The sequence below is a fragment of the Podarcis erhardii genome (genome assembly GCF_964252035.2).
Source record: "Podarcis erhardii genome assembly, chromosome: 3".
Lineage (NCBI taxonomy): Eukaryota > Metazoa > Chordata > Lepidosauria > Squamata > Lacertidae > Podarcis > Podarcis erhardii.
This window is the reverse complement of record NC_138507.1, coordinates 107,934,511-107,956,084: the sequence shown is the minus strand read 5'-3', so window position 1 is coordinate 107,956,084 and position 21,574 is coordinate 107,934,511. Positions and strand designations below refer to the sequence as shown.

Sequence of the window (21,574 nt, the reverse complement as noted above, 5' to 3'; positions counted from 1 at the left end):
CTCCTCCCCTTGAAGCCCTTTGGAAAGCTGCTTCAGAAGGTTGCTGGACCCTCCCCTGTGGGAACCTTCACCGATTTTGGGCCTCTTCTACAAAAAGGAGAACTTCTGTTCACAAAAGGGACATTCTGGATTCAACCCACAGGGGATAATGGAGGTTCTCCGAAATAATAATAATTATTTTTGTGTTTTTATATTTTAAACCACCTGGTTATCTTCAGATGAAGGGTGATACTGAAATCAAATAAACAAATAAAATTAAAAACAACCAGTTTTGTTTGAATCAAAAGAAGGTATTCAAAGAAGGAAGTAAATTCAAGATTTACTAAGAAGCTATTGGTTAATTATAACTTAAATCTTCCCCAAATGTGTTTATTAATGTGTTCTTAACATTTATTTTATATAGAGTGTAATGTAAAAGTCAAAGTAACTAAAGTCATCTTAATTTTTATTCTTTCTACATTTTTATTGGAATCAAAACTGATTTCAGTTAAGAAAACTTTCCCCCGATGAGAAAATTAGTGCAGATGATAATCCACTTGTACAACAAACATGTTAAAAAAAGTTTATTTTACATTATATACATTATGAAATATTCAAAAGCATTAACAACATCAATACAGACCATAAATCACTTCTTAATGTAGTTTTGTTCTTAGTCTATATCACAGTATAAAGAACTTATAAAAAAAAAAGCGCCAGTATGTGCATTTTTCTCAAACTTGGCATTTACATACTGCACTGGGGGGAAAAAAAATCTAAAATAGGTTTCCTCAAAACTAAAATTCCTGTGATGTATAATAATAACCATTTAAATCATTTGCGTGAGGTAGTAACTAAATCATTTGGCCGGGTGTTAAGACATTAAAAACAAAGTGAAAATAAGGCCATTAAAAAAAATAAAAGCAAAAAAGCCCCAAACAGGCTAAATTAAGACAATTATTCCATTCAACAACTCTTTTCTATTCAGAACAGCTATTCTGTATGTGCAACCTCTTATGGCAGCAGATTTCAAGCTTCCTGCCTTGAGAGAGAGAAATCAGCTTGTCTGCTGATGAAGCTCTGCATGTTTGCAAAGGATTCTTGGGCACTGTATGTGTTGCACACTCAGTGAACACACGGCTGCTAGCTAGGCACACTGACTGGGCCTTAGTGCTGCCCATCTTACACACTCTGCAACTGCTTATGGCAAGGGGGAAAATCAGTAGGGGTAAGCATGCTGTCCTTCAGGAATGCTTTCCACTATTACCGATCATCTCAGGGAGAAGCCCCCTGTGAAGTATCCAAGGAATTCTGGGGTTCCCTGGAACAGAGCTTGAAAAACCTACAAGATCCCACCATGTAAGGAAATGAGGAACTAGTATGGGATCCTATGGTACAAAGTTATCCTATAAGAACCGCAGAACAGCTCTGCAGCTCCAAATGGGTACATTGACAATTCAGTGTGGATGTTAACTCGTTCTGTCCTTCCAAGTCAGTTATCAACATCTTAATGAGGAAAATGCACACCTTCATCTTAATGCAAGTGCTAAGGAATATTTTGCAAGTACTGAACAGGATACTTTTGCAGGTGGCTATTTGGATCCATCCCAAAGTATTAGAACCACTTCCATGATGTAGAATGCTGTAATTTTTGGTTGTTGGTTTTTTTGCATGATATGAGCAGCACTGGTTAACAAAGACTCATAATAATGCTAATTTTACCATTGCAGACATTTAGAATTACGGCAAGGTACCACTATTCAGGATTTATTCCCATTCCAAATTATGTACTCCCCTGCCCCCAAGCACAGAAAATAATTAAAGAATTTTCCTTAAATATAAAAATACAGGTGTTCAACTGGCTGGTTTCACAAAGAAAACTACCCCAAACTCCTAAAATTATAACGCCCAAATCATATTCACAATGTCACAGCTTACGTTTGTGACTAAATACATCACATATTAATACTTTGTGCAACCAAAAACACCAGTGTACTTGCATATAATTAAAAACAAGATCGTAATAGGATTGCAGTCTTGGTTACAATGTCTAAAAAGGTAAGGTTTATTTGTATTAGTAAATTACATAATAAAATACAATAGTGTTATTAAATGTGCTGTGTTTATCGCTAGCATCCAATTCTTGAAGAGTCCTTAAAATAGTACCCCAAATGCAATTTTATGTCCTCAGCAACCTTTTTACATTTATACAGATAAGACATTTGACCACTATCTACATAAACTCAAGAGAGGCTTTCACCAATACATTTCACTGAAAAAAAAATTCTGCATATGTACAAAGATTACATAATGGTGAATCAAGCACTTTTGTGGTATTAATGTGCTAAGCGTGTCCGTATCATTCAGGCAAGAGTTCTTGCTCTCACTCACTCTCCCATACATCACAATAAATTACAAAGCAACTGAAGTGGGGGTACTGCAGCTTTTGTGCAATTTCAGCCATCCTAAAGTGTTGAAGCAGTAGTGTTTCTCTGTTCATGATTCAATCTCCATGCATATTGCTTCTCAGTAACTATTTTCATGGCCTGCTAAGATGTATAGATTGCTGTTGGCTGTCGGGTTGTCTGTTGGCCTGCTTTCCAGTACCACAACTCTGAAGGGTGGGTGGAGTAGAAGAAGCAAAAAAAAAAAAAAAAAAAAAGGAATACGTTAATCCACTACTTATAAATCAAATTGGGGCTAGGCTCCTGGCAGGAGGGAGGTGAGCAGAGCACAGCGTCAAGAAACCCTCTGATGGAGCCACGAGGCTCCAAAAATAACAGATTGGCAAATCAAATTACAGGACTTGGTGGAGACAGCTCAACTGACTAGTAAACTCAGAGGAAACTCAAAGCAAAAATTGGGATGGTTATAGAAGATATGTTCAAAAATACAATAATAGTTTTGACTCTGTGCTAGCATTCGAGTGATAAAGGAACTAAAAGGAGGTGGACAACAATTAAGGATTTATTATGTTTTCAGGACGTATTAGAAAAATATAGAAAGGTTTATTGTTTTGTGTACATTCAAATGTTAAGATAAAATATATGCAAAGGGACTTGACAGGAAGTCAAAGTTGAAGAAAAGATTTTGGAAGATAAAAGGGGAAAAAATATTTACTTTCATTATTATCATTTTGTGTGCAGGTGTGGGTGTGTGGGTGTCTGCACATATGTGTGTTGTTGTATGCAATGTTTGGGTAAATAACAAATGAGATGGTGAATAACAAATAACAAACTAAATATCGATGTATGTAATTTTTATTTCTTAATTATATTTAGTGGTAGTATGGCTGTATTGTTTTTTGTAACATAAAATCATTCAATAAAAAATATTTTTTTTAAAAAACCCTCTGATGGAGGGCTTCTCCTCAGCACCTGCTCCACCACCTCCAATCCACAACCAGGATTGGAGGTCTGCCATTTACAAGTGTGTAAATTGTAAATTGCCATTTACAAGTGTGTAAATGGCAATGGCAGCAAAGCTCTGCGGTCACAGCCGCTCCCTACCCTCTTCCTCTGGGTGGTGGTGGGAACTGGTTACCTCAGGTCCAATTTTCATAGCCCAGAGGGAAAGGGCAAGAAAGTGAGTAGCTGGTGGCTTTTACTACTTTTCTGGGGCAGTGCCCACTCAACAGTTGTCCTAATAGGCTAACCCCTGGTGCTGGCTCTGAGCTGCATGGTCAATGTATTTATTTATGAACATAGGTAAATGTATAGGACCCCTGGACGGTTAAGTCCAGTCAAAGGCGACTATGGATTTGGGGTGCTCATCAAGCTTTCAAGTCGAGGGAGCCGGCGTTTGTCCACAGACAGCTTTCCGAGTCATGTAGCCAGTATGACTACTACTTCTGGTGCAATGGAAAACCGTGACGGAAACCAGAGCGCACAGGAATGCTGTTTACCTTCCTGCTGCAGTGATACCTACTTATCTACCTGCACTGGTGTGCTTTCAAACTGCTAGGTTGGCAGGAGCTGGGACAGAACAATGGGAGCTCACTCTGTCATGGGCTTTTGAACCGCTGACCAAGAGGCTCAGTGGTTTAGACCACAGCACTACCCACGTCCTATGAATACACACACACACGCACATACACACTGCTGTATCATAAAATATATATCACAGCAGTTAACAATATGAAAACAAAACCAAAGAATAAAATCACAGAAAGTTAAAAACAAACAAATTTAAAACAAAACCAGGCCCTACTCCCTCCCCACTTGAACAGTTTCCACTCTTGTTTCAATATGTTATCATACCTGTCAGAGCCAAGGAGTCTGAATATTCTTGTACTGTCGGAAATTTCCTGTGTGATCTGTTTGAAAAGCCAAACAAATACTTAGTGGAGTTTTAAGTGTCTGATATGATCAGTGCTTAAGACAAAACTGAGAGGATAGCATGTTAACATCTTTGCTCCCTGCCCAGCCCCTCCTGCATCTGCCACCAGGGCTGGGACTGTGAGAGACACAGAAGCAGCCACCAACCAGGGAATTCCTGGCCTGTGTGGGACCAACAGCTGATTCAACAATTAGGAGATTTGGCAGCAGAATGGCATTTTCTGGCACATTTGAGAACAAGGGGAGAAGATTGAGATACACCTTTGCCCTGCTGTAGTTATGATGGTTTCACTGTCTTCTTTTATTGAGTTTTGAATATTATTTGCAATCCTTCCTTTTGGCAGCTTTACATAAATTTACTGACGAATTTAAAAATCAGTCAGCTAAGGAGTGCTCCTCTTTAGTAGAGCTACTAAAGGAAAAGTGCTATGTAGAAATCTACATGCTCCAAGTGTTTTACACAGCTTGAAGCGATTCTTACAATATGCCCTCTATTATACCTCTCTATTATCACCCCTATTCAGATGGCAGAGGGGATATGAGAGTTTACAGATAAGCTGAGCAAGGTACCAGGAATTTCCAGCTATTCGTCTGATTAATGCGCCATACATTAGCCATTTCTTTCAGGGCAACCCAAGTACTTACAGACAAACCATTGTATTTTATGAAATTATGTTAAAAAATGAAATATCAATTATGGAAACAAAGAGCAATCTTGCCTTTATTTTTCAAGGCAATTTAAAGGAACAGAACTTTTTTTTTTTATTCCACCCTGCAATATTTACCTCGTTTGATCGAAAACTCCTGCCTTGCATTCCATGTTTCCAGAAAGCCAGAACACTATCTTGTAGGCAAACTGGAAGAAAAAGACCATTTGAATTAGCTTTTTTAACAGACTGCAGCCAAGTGCACATGCTTATTTACACCTAAACTGCATTGAATCTATGCATATCTGAACAGCTGCAGTCCAAAAAGAGTTCAACATGCCTAAGCCCAACTAAAATTGAAGGCCTGGTTCAGACAACTCCCCAAGTTCGTATGTATCAGGACAATGTTGTTTTTAGCTGAAAGCAAAAAGGTTTCACTCTCCTTTTGCATGTGGGCCTGAATCTCTCCATGGCTCAGGAACTGAGGTCCAGCTCTGAGGGCCTTCTGGCGGTTCCCTCACTGTGATGTGAGGTTGCAGGGAACCAGGCAGAGGGCCTTGTCAGTGGTGGAACCCGCCCTGTGAGATACCCACCCATCAGATGTCAGGGAAATAAACAACTATCTGACTTTTAGAAGACATCTGAAGGCAGCCCTGTTTAGGGAAGTTTCTAATGTTTGATGTTTTATTCTGGTTTTAATCTGTTGGGAGCAGGCAAACCCAACCAGATGGGTGGGGTATAAATTATTATTATTAATAATAATAATACCGTATTTTTTGCCCTATAGGACGCACCGGCCCATAGGACGCACCTAGTTTTCAGGGGGGGAAATCAAGTAAAAAAATACGATTTCCCGCCCGCAGCTCTGGGAGCAGTGGACAGGCTGCACGCAGCCTGTGCGCTACTCCAAGACCTTCTCCCTGCTTTTGTGGGAGGTGGAGGAATTCCCCCACCTCCCGCAAAAGCCCACAGGAGCCCAGCGTGACTCCTGCGGGCTTTTCGACCAGGAGGGAGAAGGGACTGAAACGGCCAGTCAGTCCCTTCTCCCTCCTCGGGGAAAAGCCCCCAAGAGTGGCGCGCTCTTTAAAGGGTGCGTGGCTCCTGCAGGCTTTTCTAGGAGGTGGGGGAATCCCCCCCCCTTGTAGAAAAGCCAGCAGAAGTCGCAGAGCCTCTTTAAAGAGCAAACGGCTTTTGCCTGCTTTTGCGGGAGGTGGGGGAATTCCCCCATCTCCCGCAAAAGCCCACAGGAGGGTTGGAGAGTAGCGGGAAGACGTCGCGCGCCTTCCTGCTGCCCCCCATCCTCTGGGGCTGGCGATGGGGGAAGCGCTGCTTTCCCCACCGCCAGCCTCAAAGAGCAGACTCTCCTGGCTTCAGCTGAAGCAATGCGAAGCCTCCGGAGCGCAGGCTTTGGAGGCTTTGCGTTGCTATCGCTGAAGCCAAGGAGCCTGCATTCGCCCCATAAGACGCACACACATTTCCCCTTCATTTTTGGAGGGGGAAAAGTGCGTCTTATAGGGCGAAAAATACGGTAATTAGTTGTGGTCACCCAAGCCAACAACAAGGAACCTCGGCCCATGGAGTTAATTAGGATTGGCACAGGTTCCATCTATTAGTCACAGTCAACATCCCTAGGACATCACCACAGGGAACTCAGTAGGACTGCTGAGGCCCACCTACCTGTCAAAGCAGTACACTAGGAATGATGGAACCAAGGATCTGGCCCACCAGCTGGATCCAGCTTCCACCTCTCATCTAAATCATGGCTTAGAAAGGTTAGATCATGATCTGAACTGGGCCACTGTGTTTAAGAACATGCCTGCATGCTTACATTTCACTGATCTCAATAGGACTTGGGTGTCCTCTCACAAGGTGACAAAATAGATTCCTCTTAAAATGAAATGGGGTTGGGGGGAGAGACCCACAACAACCAGGGGACTGGGGAAATCTAAGGGACCATAACCCAGTAAAAACCTCACATTTAACACCCAATAGCTATTTAATGTTAACACAGAAATTAAGGCATTCAGCTAATGTTTTTTTAAATATATATATATATATTCCTAACTCCAAAAGTTAGTAAGGGAAATTGCCTAAGGATGGTTTCAGAACCCACAGCAATTAACAATGGAAATCCATGCAAACTCCAGATATCATTTACTGTACATGATACTACTGTAAAACATTTACTTGTTTCTAGAGATATTTAAATGTTAGAATTCTGAAAAACATTGGGATTTTATCCAATAGCTTCTTTTGCAAACAGTGTTGCAGTCACATATTCGCCTTTGCTCTTGATCTTCCATTGTTTTAAAATAATAGTTTAAACAACTTTTTAAAATGATAATTTATTATTTGTCCCAACTGTTCATAAATACATAAAATGAAGAGTCTGTGGTACTGTGCCTCCTCCAAACGTAATGATGATGATGAGGGTTTCAGCACGTTGTGAAATACTCAAGGAACTAGCTGATAAAATTTTAATACTAAACTTTACATACCTATTGTTTCGATCTGGAAATCGAATGTGAGTTCCGAGGACAGTTTCCGACTAGATTTTAATCTGCCTTGCAAATTTACAATTTTTATACAGCCTGAAAAACAGACACCATAATTCAGCAGCTTTCCTTACATCATGAATGTTACTAAAATATGTATGTCTAGGTCAAAGACGTAACTTACAATCCAAACAGACTAAAATGGTATCTCTCTCCAATTGTGTTACATGCGCAACGTTTGTCTGTGTAGTATCTGTCAAAATACCAAAACAAAATTAGCTGACATTCATGTGTAAATATTAATTCAAGGCAAACACTTTCCAGTTCAATTGTTCAGTTTGTGTAAGAAAGCCACAGTACAGGGCATTTTTCTTTTCTTTTCTTTTCTTTTTGGAATCCATGATCCTGGTTGGTTTGGTACTATGTGAATGAGCCTTTAAGGCTCCCCATAAGTCTTCCCTAGACAACAAAAGGTGGTGCTGGGGCAGGGACTTATTTGGGGGAATGAATGAAATTTCTTTCTTTATTTATACCCTGCCTGATGAAACTCAAGATGGCTTACAGATAAAAGAAGAAAAAAACAATAATTAAAAAGCAACCATTGATGGAATTAGAACTATATATAATCTGTTTAAAACAGAATAGTTAAATAATTTCTCCCCCAGTGACTCAGTCAGAATCACCTCCCTATAGCAGCGATGGCTAACCTTTTGCATCATGGCCTCACAGAAAATCTCTGTAGCAATTGGTAATGGTTCTGCTAATGGCAATGGTTCTGTTAGACAGCTAACTATTTGAAAAGGTGATCGAAAGATACACAAACCTGTTTCTGTAAACCATGAAGAGGTAGAATTTGGGTTGACTGTTTCAAACTTCACCACCTGGTTGAAGTCTTTCCCTTTACTCACACCGACACAAACCAGAGGGAATTCCTGCTCAGGTACCACCAGCATCTCAAACAATCTCAGTGGACAAGGTACAGGAAAGTCTATGTGCTACATTAAGAAGTAAACTGGTTAGCTACAAAATAGATATGGAGGTATTTGTATAATACCATTAAAGTACTGGGTGGTCTTCAACTACGCACAAGTGGATGCCCTCCCTTCTCCCCACCCCCCCAATATGCTCCCGAGGACTGGGGAAACCCCCATAACAGACTGGGTGGGGGGATATGAAGGGATGTTCTGTTGCACAGGGAAAAATTACTGTGCTGATGGAATGTCACACTTAGCACTACTATTATTTCAACATCATAACAGGATAAAATAATGTGCTCATCAATTGTATGGTGACTTCAAGCCTCTTTTAAGAAAGGTGAAACAAGCATCTCTAAAACAAAGTTTATGCAGATTTTGCCATTCTTACTAAAAGTGTTTCTTGTAGTTATCTGAAGCACTGTGCCAATATCCTTTGACTAAGAGCAAAGCCTTTTTTTATCTTAGTCAAAGGATACTGAGAAGCCTTTAAACATTACAATAGCTACAAGCCACTTGATCTTATACCAGGAAATGCAATAAGTTCCTCCACCTCTTTAAACCAGTGTGCCAGATCTTCAAATTATCTCAACGGTGGTTAGTTGCAGGCTCTTGTCTGCTCCAGCCCCGGGGTCTGGCATGAGTTACCCAAAAAGATGCTCCAAAGAATCTCCTGGTTGCTTTTTACAAAGACAGCTGCTTTAATTTTATCTCACCCTTGTGTTTTGTTTTTAAGGTGGCATTTATGGTCTTAATTGGCTCCCCTGGTTTTTGTGAGAGTTGGAACAGAAGTGGACAAATCATCATCAACAATAACAAGTAATCCTTTTCACTCTTCAGGCTGGAAGCTAATAGAATACAACAAAATATTTTAAGCTGTGAGAGTAATATTTACAGCAGGATAACTTTTCAAATGCAACCTACCTTGATCAACATGAATTTCTGCATTGGCTCAACCCACTCTAATAGAATGATACTAGACTGCAGGGCCCCACAAAGATATTTGTGTCCTGAGTAAGGATTCCTCACTAAGAAAGAAAAATGATTTTTAAAAAACCCTTCACAGTAAAGCAAAGTGTAGATGAGTCCTATGTGAGATGTGATCTGCAAAAGACCAATGCTGCTCTGATGGATTTCTTTCCTGGTACACCAGCTGGGGAGAATCTCAAGCCTGGCAGTGAGATACAGATAGCCATGGAACTATCATAAATATTTCCCCATTTCTGGCACATATAATCCTACTACTGAAAAAGCTCCTGGCTAAGATGAGGCATCTGGTTGGGCTTGACTGCCTGAGACTCATTTTCTCTCTTCATGTGAGGAAATTCAAGCTTCCGACTATGAGAACCACTGGCTCAAGTCCAGAGTAAGCTCTTGAAAGTTGAAAGTGCTCACATGGGATCCTGCTAGCAAATACAGAAGACATACTGCCATTTACTTAAAGACTGTATTTTTCCAGGTTTTTCACTAAATGCAAGAATTATACAATTGTCTCAACCTGTCACATGAACAACCTCTGTTGAACTGTAGTAAAGAACCTAATTTCCCCACATTTTGCTGTTCTTTCCACCCTTCCCTTTGTGACCTGCGGTTCCCACCTGCACACATTAACACTTGAGGAATACAGAGGAAACTGCAGAGAGGACTCCCCACCCCCCTTGACTGCTGCCTTCCCCTTTCTTTTCTACCTTCCTATGTTTCTCTCCCTAAGCCAATTCCCCACTGTTCTGTGACATTTCACCAGTGGCGTAGCGTGGGTTGTCAGCACCCGGGGCAAGGCAAGTAATTTGCGCCCCCTAACCCATGGATTTGCGCCCCCTAACCCCCAGATGTTGCGCCCGGTGCGGCCGGCCCCCCCTGCACCCCCCATGCTACGCCACTGCATTTCACAGAATGATGAAACACCCAGATACTACAGAGGCGTTTCGAGAGGTCCAAAAGGTATCCAATGTTAAATTCCAAGCAAACCATTTTATTGCCAAAGTAATCCATGTACAAGTTTTACACTACATGTCTAATTTGTACGTATGTGTTGATGTTAGATAGTATCTCTACTTACCCACACAACACTTCTGACACATCTTTGTGTCTGGAATTTTGGTTGACACTGCAAACTTCCTGGAATATAGATATTTAAAAATACAAGTTAACCTCCTAATTGTCCTCCTCCTCATGATGATCCAGCTGAAGTTCCATGAACAGGCCCAGAAGTTCCATGAACACACCTTGTCACAACTCAGTGCCTGCATGACACCTTTGCAAATCTATGCTTCAGGTAAGCACCAACAGTGGCAGAGGAAGGGGAGTGCGGTCCGCCCTGGGTATCATCGCTGGGGTGTGTGTGTGTGTGTGTGATAAAATGAGGTGTTTTTTTTAAAAAAAAAAAAACAACAGCTCACAAAACTTTTTAGGAGTGATGTGGTGGCTTGGAGGTCCCGGGCCACAGGGAGGTTAGGCTGGCCTCGACCAGAGCCAGGGCTTTTTCGGCTGTGGCCCCGATCTGGTGGAATGCTCTGTCACAAGAGACTAGGGCCCTGCAGGACTTGACATCTTTCCGCAGGGCCTGCAAGACAGAGCTGTTCCACCAGGCCTTTGGCCAAGGCACAGTCTGACCCCCTCCTTTGGTAATCCTCACAGAACTCTAGCCCAATGGTTGCCATTAATTTGATTTTAAAATGAATTTGTTGTTAGCCGCTCTGAGCCCAGCTTTGGCTGGGGAGGGCGGGATATAAATAAAATTTTATTTATTATGATTTATTTAGGCGCCTGCAGGTTCCGCGCTGCCTGAAATGGCAGCGTAGGACATGAGTCTGCCTACTGCCTCTCCCTCAGCCGCCCTACAGCTGAGGGGGAGGCAGCAGAGAGGCTCCAAGCATCGGAGAGGCTTGCCCTGACCCCACAAGCGGATCGCCTCGCCCCTGGCTGCAGGACACGTCCCCACACCAGGCACCCCAAGGACTAGCTACGCCGCTGAGCACCAATCGTACTTTCTCTTCTGCTCAGCAGGAGCAATATATGTAAGGGGGCAGAGCAGGGGTAGCTCCCTCCGGGTGCTGCAGGAGCTATGCTCATTGGGGCAGGGTAGAGCAAGGCAGTAGCAAGGTCTTAGGGACCTCCAGGTCGTTGCTTGTGGCCCTGCAGAGGCATGTGCAATTGCAGGACACTACAGCCAACCCAAAGTTCCCCTGACCTTGCTGCCACCTCACCCAATGCTATCGCTGTGAGGGCAGTGCTATTGCTGTTTCTGCTCCAAATCCATCAGTGTGGGGCAGACCACTGCTGCTGACTGTGGGTTTAATCTGCCCTCCAAGATGCTGCAGCACGACCCACCCCCCCACAACCTGAATATTACACATTTGGAACCCCACTCAAAAAAGAAACAAAAGTAGCACAAACTTATTTACCTGGGGAGTATTCTGTCAGGAAGTTTGTGCGCCGGGATAGCCACAGGTAACTTTTGCATTTGCCTTGCGTAATCAAATAAACCAGGCAAATTATGGGAATAAAGCTGAGAAGCTTTACCTGCAAATAAAACAACCAATGTAGTACAAAAAGTCGAACTGAAGAACAAAGCCCAGGCATTTACGTCCCAAATTATTCAAAAAGAGGTCTTACCAGATATCGATAGCAAACAATTGTTCATAACGTACAGCCACGTGCACCGTCGGGGAAACAGCTGGTGTAGGGAACATAATGTAAAGTAATAATAAAAGAATAAAGTAATTTTGAAAGAGACACCATGATAGGTAAGAAACTGCTATAAAAATTGCGCTATATATGGTGAGAGCAGTATATTTTCTTGAGCTTCTGTGAGGCAGAGTGGACATTATTTCCAGGGCTGCTGCTGAAGAGGCAAAACCAAAGGGACTTGCTGCTTTTTTTTTTATTGCTTCAGGAAGGAACGAGAGAGAAACTCCTTGTTTCCAAGAATAAAGATGGTATTATCTGTACTCTCTCTTATAGGAGAGGCTGAGCATTGGTATACAGCCAGGATGAGAGTTGAGGAGTTCTCTGGTGAGAGCTGTCATTCTTAGGGAAAGCAAACTCTCAGAGGCCTTATTCAAGCTGAGCTCTGTAAATACCTTAATCTTGTGGCTCAACATTTACACATACTTGCATTTAGATTATCTTCAAATGAAGGGCATTATAAAAATGGAATAAACAAGCAAGTGGAAATTGCTTGTGCTAATGGAACAATCTCCCTGGTGCGACACTGAATTCCACTCATTATGTTGGGCTACGCTGGGAAATACTAAATTTTAAAATATCACACCACTACATAGGAAAAGCAAAATCTGAAAACAAACCTGTTCCATTGATGTTTCATGGAGCTCATTAAGGTTTAAGGTGTAAATCCCTTCCTCAGCACCAAATATCAAGTACTGGTCTACAAAGATACAAACGTATTTACTATAAATGCCCCACTTTACCAGGCAAAAGCCCTTTAAAGCAACTAACAGATTTTAAAAGCAAAAAAGTGAATAACAATACATAATACAGAGCAGGAGTATCAGTCATGTTAATAAATAATTATTATTATTTATTGAATTTGTATATACACGGAAGTCTCAGGGTGGTTCACATTAAAAACAAAACAAAACAAAACAAAACAAAACAAAACAAAACAAAACAAAACAAAACAAAACAAAACAAAACAAAACAAAACAAAACACTTGGCCTAGTAGACAGCACATGATAGAAGAGTGTGACATTTTCCATTTCCACTTCAAAGCAAGCCACAATTCTTTGTTATGCATTCATTTGGGGAACTGTGTCTTGTTCTTGATCTGAAACTACAGGTTAATTCTGGTTTGTTTTAACTAACGGGTGAAAATGAGTTACAATTTCCCAAGTTCATATGTAACACTGAACTTTGGTTTGTTCTAAAGGAAGAAACATTTACTATTGTCCCCTTTGAAATAGTGTGAGACTTCAACAATGAATGAACTTCTTATCAATAGTGTAACGTTTATCCTGTTCTGGAACTGGTGCTATTTAACTTTCACTGGGTCTACTTATAAAGAAGAATGAGACGGTTATGTGGTAGAAGTGACTGCGCTACTTTCAGACCAGCAGATGGGAGTATCACATTTCTGAATGCTTTCCTACGTAAAATATGAAGCTAGCTGCAAGCTGAAAACTGGACAGGAGACAGAGCTACGATCTTGTTTCCCGCCTTGCTATGAGGTTTTACATGATGAGAACAAGTTGTTATTTCTCATTTGTGGTATAGTTCACTCTCATACTTTTAAGATACTGCCATTTTGTTCTATTGGGTGTGTAGACCAGGTCACGAGTGGGAAAATTTCAGTTTCATAAATCTGCATGGGTTTCTGGTTGTGTTAGAATCCCATGGCGTAACTGTGGCTTAGCAGGTTATGCTGGTTCTTATACAAAGAACCAGTCTCCAACTGGTCAGCAGAGCTATACAGAATTCTGACCAAAGGCAACCATTTGAGACCCATGTCTTACAGATACAAACAGGGAGCATATCTTACAAATGAGGAACTCGGAGGCTAAGGCAAAAGTGATTAGTACAAGACTAGTCATGGCAGTGAATGTCTTTACTTGCTGTGAAACGATTAAGAGTCAGAAACCCCTGCATATTCTCCCCCCCCCCCAATAGATCCTGGTTTCCTGCCCCTGGGACCAAGTCTTATTCATTAAATTATCTGGAGTCAGGACTGAATAGTAATGCAGCAGGTTCATGGAAAATTAAACAGATATTAAAATACATCTTCAAACTCAAGGTACAGTGGTGCCTCACAAGACGAAATTAATTCGTTCCGCGAGTCTCTTCGTCTTGCGGTTTTTTCGTCTTGCGAAGCACCCCTATTAGTGGCTTAGTGGATTAGCGCTATTAGCGGCTAAGCGGCTATTAGCGACTTAGAAAAAGGGGGGGAAAGCGAAAAAACTCGCAAGACTCGCAAGATGTTTTCGTCTTGCAAAGCAAGCCCATAGGGAAATTTGTCTTGCGAAGCGCCTCGAAAAACGGAAAACCCTTTCGTCTAGCGGGTTTTTCGTCTTGCAAGGCATTCGTCTTGCGGGACACCACTGTAGTAGAACCCCGAACAGTACAAAGAAGCTCAAAAGGATCTATCGTAAATGGAAAGTGAAATATGAAGCCTAAGTGCAAAGTGTACAAGAGAATCTGGGTAAGTCTGGCAATTATACATGAATTGTAGTTGTCCTAGGATGCCATACTGGCTTAATAAATCTGCCCAAATGGAGCGGTGTTGACTTGCCCAGTACAACTAGAAAAGCAATTTGGGCTTCTGACAGGGTAAAAGCTTTGAAATGTATCTTGCAAATGGATTCCAAAGACATAACCTGGAAAGAATCTATTGTGTTATGAGGGCAGAGAATACTGCATGGGAGAGAGAAAGTTTGTGAATCCCCAGGGAAGGACAGAACTCTCAAATCCTTACAAAATTGTTCTTAAGTGTTTCTTTCTCATCCTGGCTGAAACTGAATATTACCTCTTGTATCAGGATTTATCCATGAAGTTGCACAATGAATTTTCAAGGGGCATCCGTTGAAAACCTTTGAAAAGCAAGCACCCATCTGTGAAAAATAAAAGGACACAATTTTTACAACAGAGAATTCATCTCACGTGTGTCTTCACTGAATACTGCTTAACTTCAATCACAAAATTAGCACAATCAGTGCACTCATATTACTGAAGAAATGCCACCAAAATCTATGGTATTTCAATTCTGTGAGGTGAGGTTTTTCTGCTGTTGCTTCTTGGTGCCATTTTCTTCCTCTTCCTTCACTGATTGTCCTTTACATTATTTGCCCACAGTGCCAATTGCGGCAACCAACATTATTTGGTTAATGGGCACATTTCATCATAATGTGAGATTTAGCATTAAAACATTGGCACAGAATTATGTTTGTTGCCACAGCTAATCAGTTAAAATGGGGAAACAAGAAAAAGCAAGGGTAAAGATGGATGAGGCAGATGGTGGCAAGAACAACACTAAAACAATGCAAATATATTTGCAATGATATTGAAAATGGGAGGCACTTTTTGATACATGAGCACAAGACAATGTTTTGACTCAGTTGTAACCTTAAGTGCACTATTGTAAATGCTGGAAGTGGAAGATGCCATACCACCTGAGAAGAAGCTCCCTTTTTCTTCAGCAAAGTTGTCAAGAGAAAGGACTGAAGTACATAACTAATTAAATACAGGGAAACTCCACTTAGTTGCCAACTAACCTGCTCCTGAAATACTCAGGAATACTACTTGTGTTAAAAAAATGAATGGGGTACTCAGTCTCAGCGTCCCCTCTGATTTCTAATCTGTCACGCTGTTTAATTGACTTATTCTGTGGACAATTCCAAGGAGCAAATTAAAATCAAATATCCTGTTTTTAAAGAAAGCATCTTAGATATGCATTTTATTTGTACGTAACATGAGTTCTGGAAAAACCATTAAGCACAAGTTTTCAGTTCCCACTGCTCCTCTGGAATAGAAAAAGGAACAGCCAAAAGGAAAAAACAAAACCACTTAACGTATTATTTTTAATGGGGACCTGGCCTCGAAGAATCCAGGAGGATCCTCAGTTCTCCTGATCCAGCCATTCACTTTACTTTCCAGTGAAGAGCATGTTGTGCATAGCTATGGAAGGACAAAAAGCTTGAAGAGCTCTCCATTTTTCTTCTAGTACAATACTGAGGAAAAGCTAGCCTTTGACCTGAATTTTATTTTATTTTAAGAGTAAGAACTAGAATTTGCTTGTGTTAATACCTCCACAAACTTAGAAGGCATAAAGAAGGAAACTGAAAGTTGTAAGAACGATCACATTTTGTCAGGGACAAAATCCACTCCTGCAGTCTCAAAACATTCAGCCTAGTATTATAAGCTATGCAGAAGAAAGTAGGGCAAGTTGTCCCTAAAGGAATGAAAACCGAAACTGCATTTGACAGCGTGTTGAGTTCTCTAGCCTACTCTCCGACATTTCTAGTAATCAAAATATGCTAAATTAGGTGGACTCTTCAAACTGGAGGCCCAATTTTCTTCTAAGAAGGAATTTTAGCATAAAAGGATATACTATGGCTCAAACAGACTTAGTAAGAGGTATTTAATTTTGAAGTCATCTAATAGGATTCCATCGTTCTTCCCTTGAAGTCCAATTCTGTGATAAAAGTGCAACACTGCATTTCAAGATTCAGTAACTGTATTTAGTTAAGAATATATAGCTGAAATATAAATTCAACTCATTTTTGTAAAAAATATTGCCTCATACAATCTACCCCATCTACAGACAACTAAATTACTGATACCTGATCTACAAGACAATGAATAAATACAAGAAGTTATAAATTATATTTGAACAGAATAGCATGAATTGGAATTGGCAGAAGGCCTAGTAAGTGTGTTGTTGTTGTTGTTGTTGTTGTTGTTGTTGTTGTTGTTGTTGTTGTTATTATTAAGAGTTGCATTATACACATATGGGGAAGCTGTCACTCCAAAACTAGTTCAGCTACATAATAGCAGTTCAATATATATAACACTGAGTATGAGGGTTAAATCTTTAACATAAATGGTAGTCAACAATGCCCTGAGACAGAATTTAAGATACTTTGAATAAATCATCCTATGCGAAACTTAATACTTACATGCACTTTTGGTGTAGGAGGAAGACCGTTACTAATTGGTTTCTGGAAAACAAAAATGCCCATTTGAATTGCGACTTTGAAAGATGAGCTATATTTGTAACACAAACACTGAAGGAGCAAGATTCGTACACATGCATTCGCGAGTCCCCAGTTTCGCTTGTCACGGTGAATGTGGTGAGAGGAATCCCAGCCCTGCTCTCCAGGCCGGATCTGTGGTGGGACTGCAGATTGTCTCCACAGCATTAACCACGGGGAAGACCACCCCTGCTTCCTGCTGTAACCTGGAGAGCAAGCTTGGAGCTTATGCAACCCAGTGCCAAAAGCAATGCACTGCTGCTCCTTTCCGCTCCAAGTCTGGATATGGAAAGGTGGTTGGAGATTATTGGTGCACTTCTACAGGACTTTTGAAGCTCAGTGCAACCTCAGGAATGATCTCCCTGTTCCAGATCCAAATCTGGAGACGTGCTTCACAGTAACAGTATACACTCCCACTTCCTCGCTTTCAATTTTTTCCGCAGATCTCCAGCTTCCAGTGTTCCCCTCCTTTCCCCCCCAGGCACTGAAGCATTTCCATGCAGCTGCCTTGAGCTCACTGCCACCTCAACTCTCTCACTCCCTATCTCCCCCAACCTTCATTTTCTGGGACTGGCTTCATTATTTTGCCCTGCAAACTTCATGTTTTTGGAAAAGATCTAGCTTTGTCTGTTATTCCTTTCTGAATATCTTAAGATATGTTGTTGTTTTTTGCACAGGCAGTGAGGTGCTAATACCGGGCTCCTGTGTATGTGGTAAAACACACTAGTTTCTGGGCCATCTCCTTCAGACTAACAGCAGCCAGGGTCACAGAAGGAACAGGTAATTCCCTTCTGTCATTTGAGTTCATGAAGGGCTTAGTCCATGAAGATGAAAAAGTAGGTTTCAGACACATATAGATTCATGGCTTGGGCCTATGTGGCAATACACTGCTTAATTTTACACACAGACACCTCCATCCAAAAGCTTCTAACATACCCAGGTGCTCCAATGCACATACTACAAAATATTGCGAATGAAGATGCCAAATATATAGCACACGTAAACCAGGAAGCGACATGCTCATTTTGAGGCTTTTCCGTGCGCTTTACAGAAACAGTCAAATGGAGCATTACTTACCAGAACTTCCTTCTTTTCTCTTCTAGAGAGATTGGTGTGTCTATTCTCATTTGGCTCTTGATGGGGAGATCCTTCTCTGTCGCCATTTGTCTGGACAGAATTCAATCCATTACCTTCACAAGAAAAATTCAGAGAACATTACAGAGCATAAACCACCATTACAATTAGCAAGATTCCCAAAGGGTATTTGCTTAATCCAGGGTGGCCAAACCCTTACCTCCCCCATCCCTTGGGCCAACCTTCATAGGTAGGTAGGGTTGCTCATCTGTCAATCACAGCACCTATAAGCTCATCGGTACTGAGAGCAGACCCACTGGCTATACTGGGAAGTTCTCAGTTGGGAACTCCCTAAGACAACTGATTCAGCTTTACTAAGACAGCCGTTTCAACTAAGACTCGTGTCACATATGATGGCAAGTGGACACGGTTTGGGGGAAATGACCAGGCCTAAATAGGCCTATGGGTCTTAATGTGCTTAAGGAAGTCATCTATGCCTCAGCTTCAGGCACTAAATGCATGAAGAACAACTGGGACTCCATTTTACTAAAGTCCAAGCTGGAACATGTTCAGAAGTACTACAAGGCCTATCTGTTCATGCTGAACTTTGGGGCTGAGGGACAAGTTTGGAAAGCATGAGGGGATACCAGTGAAGGGAATAAAGTTTATTCTATTCTGGTGGAAGTGCTGTTTTTTGTCCTAAGCCTTGTGAAAGTCTTCAGTGGCAGAATTCCGTAGCCCTCAATGATTGTAGTTTGAACACACATCAGTACAACGTATCACAGACATGAACATAGTTTTGATAAACATGATTTTAGAATTTATTTTAGAATTTATTTCCATGTTCAGCAGCTTAAAAGGGGGGGGACACCACCAAAATCTAAACGGGTGGTTTTTTTAAGTGTGCATTTTCTGCTGCTTGACCAGAGCAAAACATTATTTAAGAATATTTCTGGGATATGTATTGAAGAAGGCAAAATTAAACTGCTGTTATTAAAGAATTTGTGAATTATTTGTAATTCATCAACATTACCTAAAGCATTAGATTTCTGTGGAGGTAACCGAGGTGGTGGTGGTCTGGGTGGTACTTGGGTGTTTGATTTTGCAGGATTCTCTGAAACAGGACATCTTTTGATGGTTCCTTGATTATCATCCTCAGAAGAATGCATCTCCTGTGGTACGTAGATGGATTTAGGCTGAAATTATAAAATTTATTAGTCCATGTTTTTGAATTCATATCACATCACCTTCATATTAAAACTTTCATACCAAGTCATTAAAATGTGTTTAGGGAATACAGTAGAAATGAAGAAGCAACAGGATCCACGTATACGGAATTCTTCAGCTGAAATTTCATAGCTGGAAATGAAAGGCTTTCTAAAAGTCTACAGAAAACATCCCTATTTTATTTGTTTGTTTGAAGATTCATAACTTGCTGTTTCGTGAAATATAATGTGGCTCATAACATAGTAAATACAATAAAATCTAACAAAGCAGACTGCTAAAAGAGAAGGCAACTGAAACTATCACTGTGTTCAGATGTTTTTACTGATAATGTTACTGTTTTCCTCTTTTTGTAAACTGCATTGAGGTTAGGCTCTGGGGAGGTTGGGAGAACCCCCAGAACAGCATTATGTGGTAAGGAGGGATCATTCCAACTGGCTCAGTCAATATACTAGCACAGATGAAATAACTGTATTAGCGGAATTCCACCCATTATTTGTAGTCATCTGACATAAGATTATGGTTCAGCGGTAGTCAGATGTTAACAAACCATCGTTTATTATAGTAATCTCTCTCTCTCCTGCTTTCAAGTGAAGCTATCTCAGTTGCCCAAGCCAGTTTCTTAGTTTGGAAAGAACGGAAAAATGATTTAAGAAACCAGAAATTGTTGCCAAAGCCAGGCACGGGCAGGGGGGCTGAAAGGGCAGAGGCAAGGAGAGAATGTGCAGGCATATATTTTCTTGAACCGAAGTTTATGAGATCAGAGGTGTTACATATGAACTAGGCCAGTAAGCATATTTCCTGCAAGTAGTGACAGCCCCTCTTACCTTTGGCGGTAAAGGTGGTGGCACTTTAGCCTTCATAGTTGAGCTACAAGAGGGAAAACAAGGATGAACTACAAAGATTCGTTGATCATTTTAAAAGTTAGATATTCATTACATATACAAAGATAGAGAGAGCGAGGGTACCACTGAAATGATCTAAACTGGGGTGGGCAATATAAAAACTTTGTATTTTTAAGGTGGCCCATGGGTTCTTGACAGATTCCTCAGAACTCCAGTTTAATTTTTTTAAAAACATCTGTGCGGATGTAATTTTCACCATCATGCTTACAGGCAAATGTGAAAAGAATGGCAAAAGCAATCAGGGTTCAGAAACAAGGTGAGCCAATTACAGCAAGTCAAAATCATAGTTTTTCACGTGATTATTAAATCCATGCATCAAGGGGCAGCATCAGTGGCAGAGCTTCATGCTCCTGTACCAGGGGGGCGGAGAGCAGGTGGGGGCAGGGCTGGCACGCATCCCGGGGGTGGGGTGTGCCACCTGCAGGGGCATGGCACATGTCCTGGGGTGGCACCCAGTGCAGGCGGGGAGGCATATGCGCTCCCCCCCCCCACTCCTCTTCCTCCACCACGGGGCAGCATCCAACGATGCAGCTCTGCTGGAGCAATGGACATCTGTTTGTTCAATGGAACTTCCTTTCCCTCTCGCTGCCAGTCTCCCACACACTTTCAAAAATCAGCTTTAGAGGGTTGGGGGACCCTCTGGAGCAAATTTTGGCGACACATGGCGGGGTGAGAGGGAGGAGAGGAAACTGAAGTCTTCTTGTGCCAGTGGAACTAATCTTGTAGAACAGTGGATTGAATTTACCAAGGCCACATTTTGCACATTTGAAGGCAATATGCTTCCTCTACTGCAATTTGGAATCTACTTTATTAATGAAGATGATGTCAGATTGTGGTATATTTCAAATGCAGCCCTCAGTAGTGAACCAGTTGCCCACACCAGATTTAAATTCATAACATTGGAATTTTCAGTAAACCTTTTTCTATCAACCCTTAAAACAATGAAATTAGGAATACAGCACTTATTGAGAAAACCCATTGTATCACAATTAAATACCAATCATTGGGGGGAAGGGTGATGGTATGAGGGGTTGATTTCAAAGAGGTAGATTATGGCAGAATGAAAAATCGAGATCCAAGGTAGATTAGGCTATATAGATTGTGTTTAGCCAGAGAAATTCTAAAGGTGGCAATCCCACATTCAATACCATTTATAATTCCGACTAAAAACAGTGAGACTTAAATGTGTATAACAGAATGCTGAACAAGAGACAGGCTTTTAAAAATGATGTGCTA

The 21,574-nt window shown here is 41.1% G+C and overlaps 1 protein-coding gene and 1 long non-coding RNA gene across 9 annotated transcripts in view; one reads left to right on the top strand and one right to left on the bottom strand.

The window, feature by feature from the left end:
* Nucleotides 1-548: 548 nt before the first annotated feature.
* Nucleotides 549-21,574, bottom strand: part of MAP4K3 (mitogen-activated protein kinase kinase kinase kinase 3) — a 69,524-nt gene continuing 48,498 nt past the window's right edge. For all 8 annotated transcript variants that reach the window (XM_081854604.1, XM_081854605.1, XM_081854606.1 and 5 more), the window contains 16 exons: nucleotides 20,261-20,303; nucleotides 19,243-19,405; nucleotides 18,213-18,325; nucleotides 17,061-17,102; nucleotides 14,912-14,996; nucleotides 12,740-12,819; nucleotides 12,048-12,108; nucleotides 11,837-11,954; nucleotides 10,492-10,550; nucleotides 9,357-9,460; nucleotides 8,282-8,453; nucleotides 7,643-7,711; nucleotides 7,462-7,554; nucleotides 5,102-5,172; nucleotides 4,239-4,294; nucleotides 549-2,593 (listed from right to left, as the gene is read on the bottom strand). In XM_081854604.1, the coding sequence (XP_081710730.1) occupies nucleotides 2,506-2,593; nucleotides 4,239-4,294; nucleotides 5,102-5,172; nucleotides 7,462-7,554; nucleotides 7,643-7,711; nucleotides 8,282-8,453; nucleotides 9,357-9,460; nucleotides 10,492-10,550; nucleotides 11,837-11,954; nucleotides 12,048-12,108; nucleotides 12,740-12,819; nucleotides 14,912-14,996; nucleotides 17,061-17,102; nucleotides 18,213-18,325; nucleotides 19,243-19,405; nucleotides 20,261-20,303 (1,417 nt within the window). In that variant the 3' untranslated portion in view covers nucleotides 549-2,505. The remainder of the gene's footprint in view (nucleotides 2,594-4,238; nucleotides 4,295-5,101; nucleotides 5,173-7,461; nucleotides 7,555-7,642; nucleotides 7,712-8,281; nucleotides 8,454-9,356; nucleotides 9,461-10,491; nucleotides 10,551-11,836; nucleotides 11,955-12,047; nucleotides 12,109-12,739; nucleotides 12,820-14,911; nucleotides 14,997-17,060; nucleotides 17,103-18,212; nucleotides 18,326-19,242; nucleotides 19,406-20,260; nucleotides 20,304-21,574) is intronic.
* Nucleotides 10,562-18,206, top strand: LOC309338137. The gene is made up of 3 exons (XR_014154751.1): nucleotides 10,562-10,707; nucleotides 16,706-16,810; nucleotides 17,813-18,206. It is a non-coding gene; the product is annotated as an uncharacterized lncRNA (long non-coding RNA).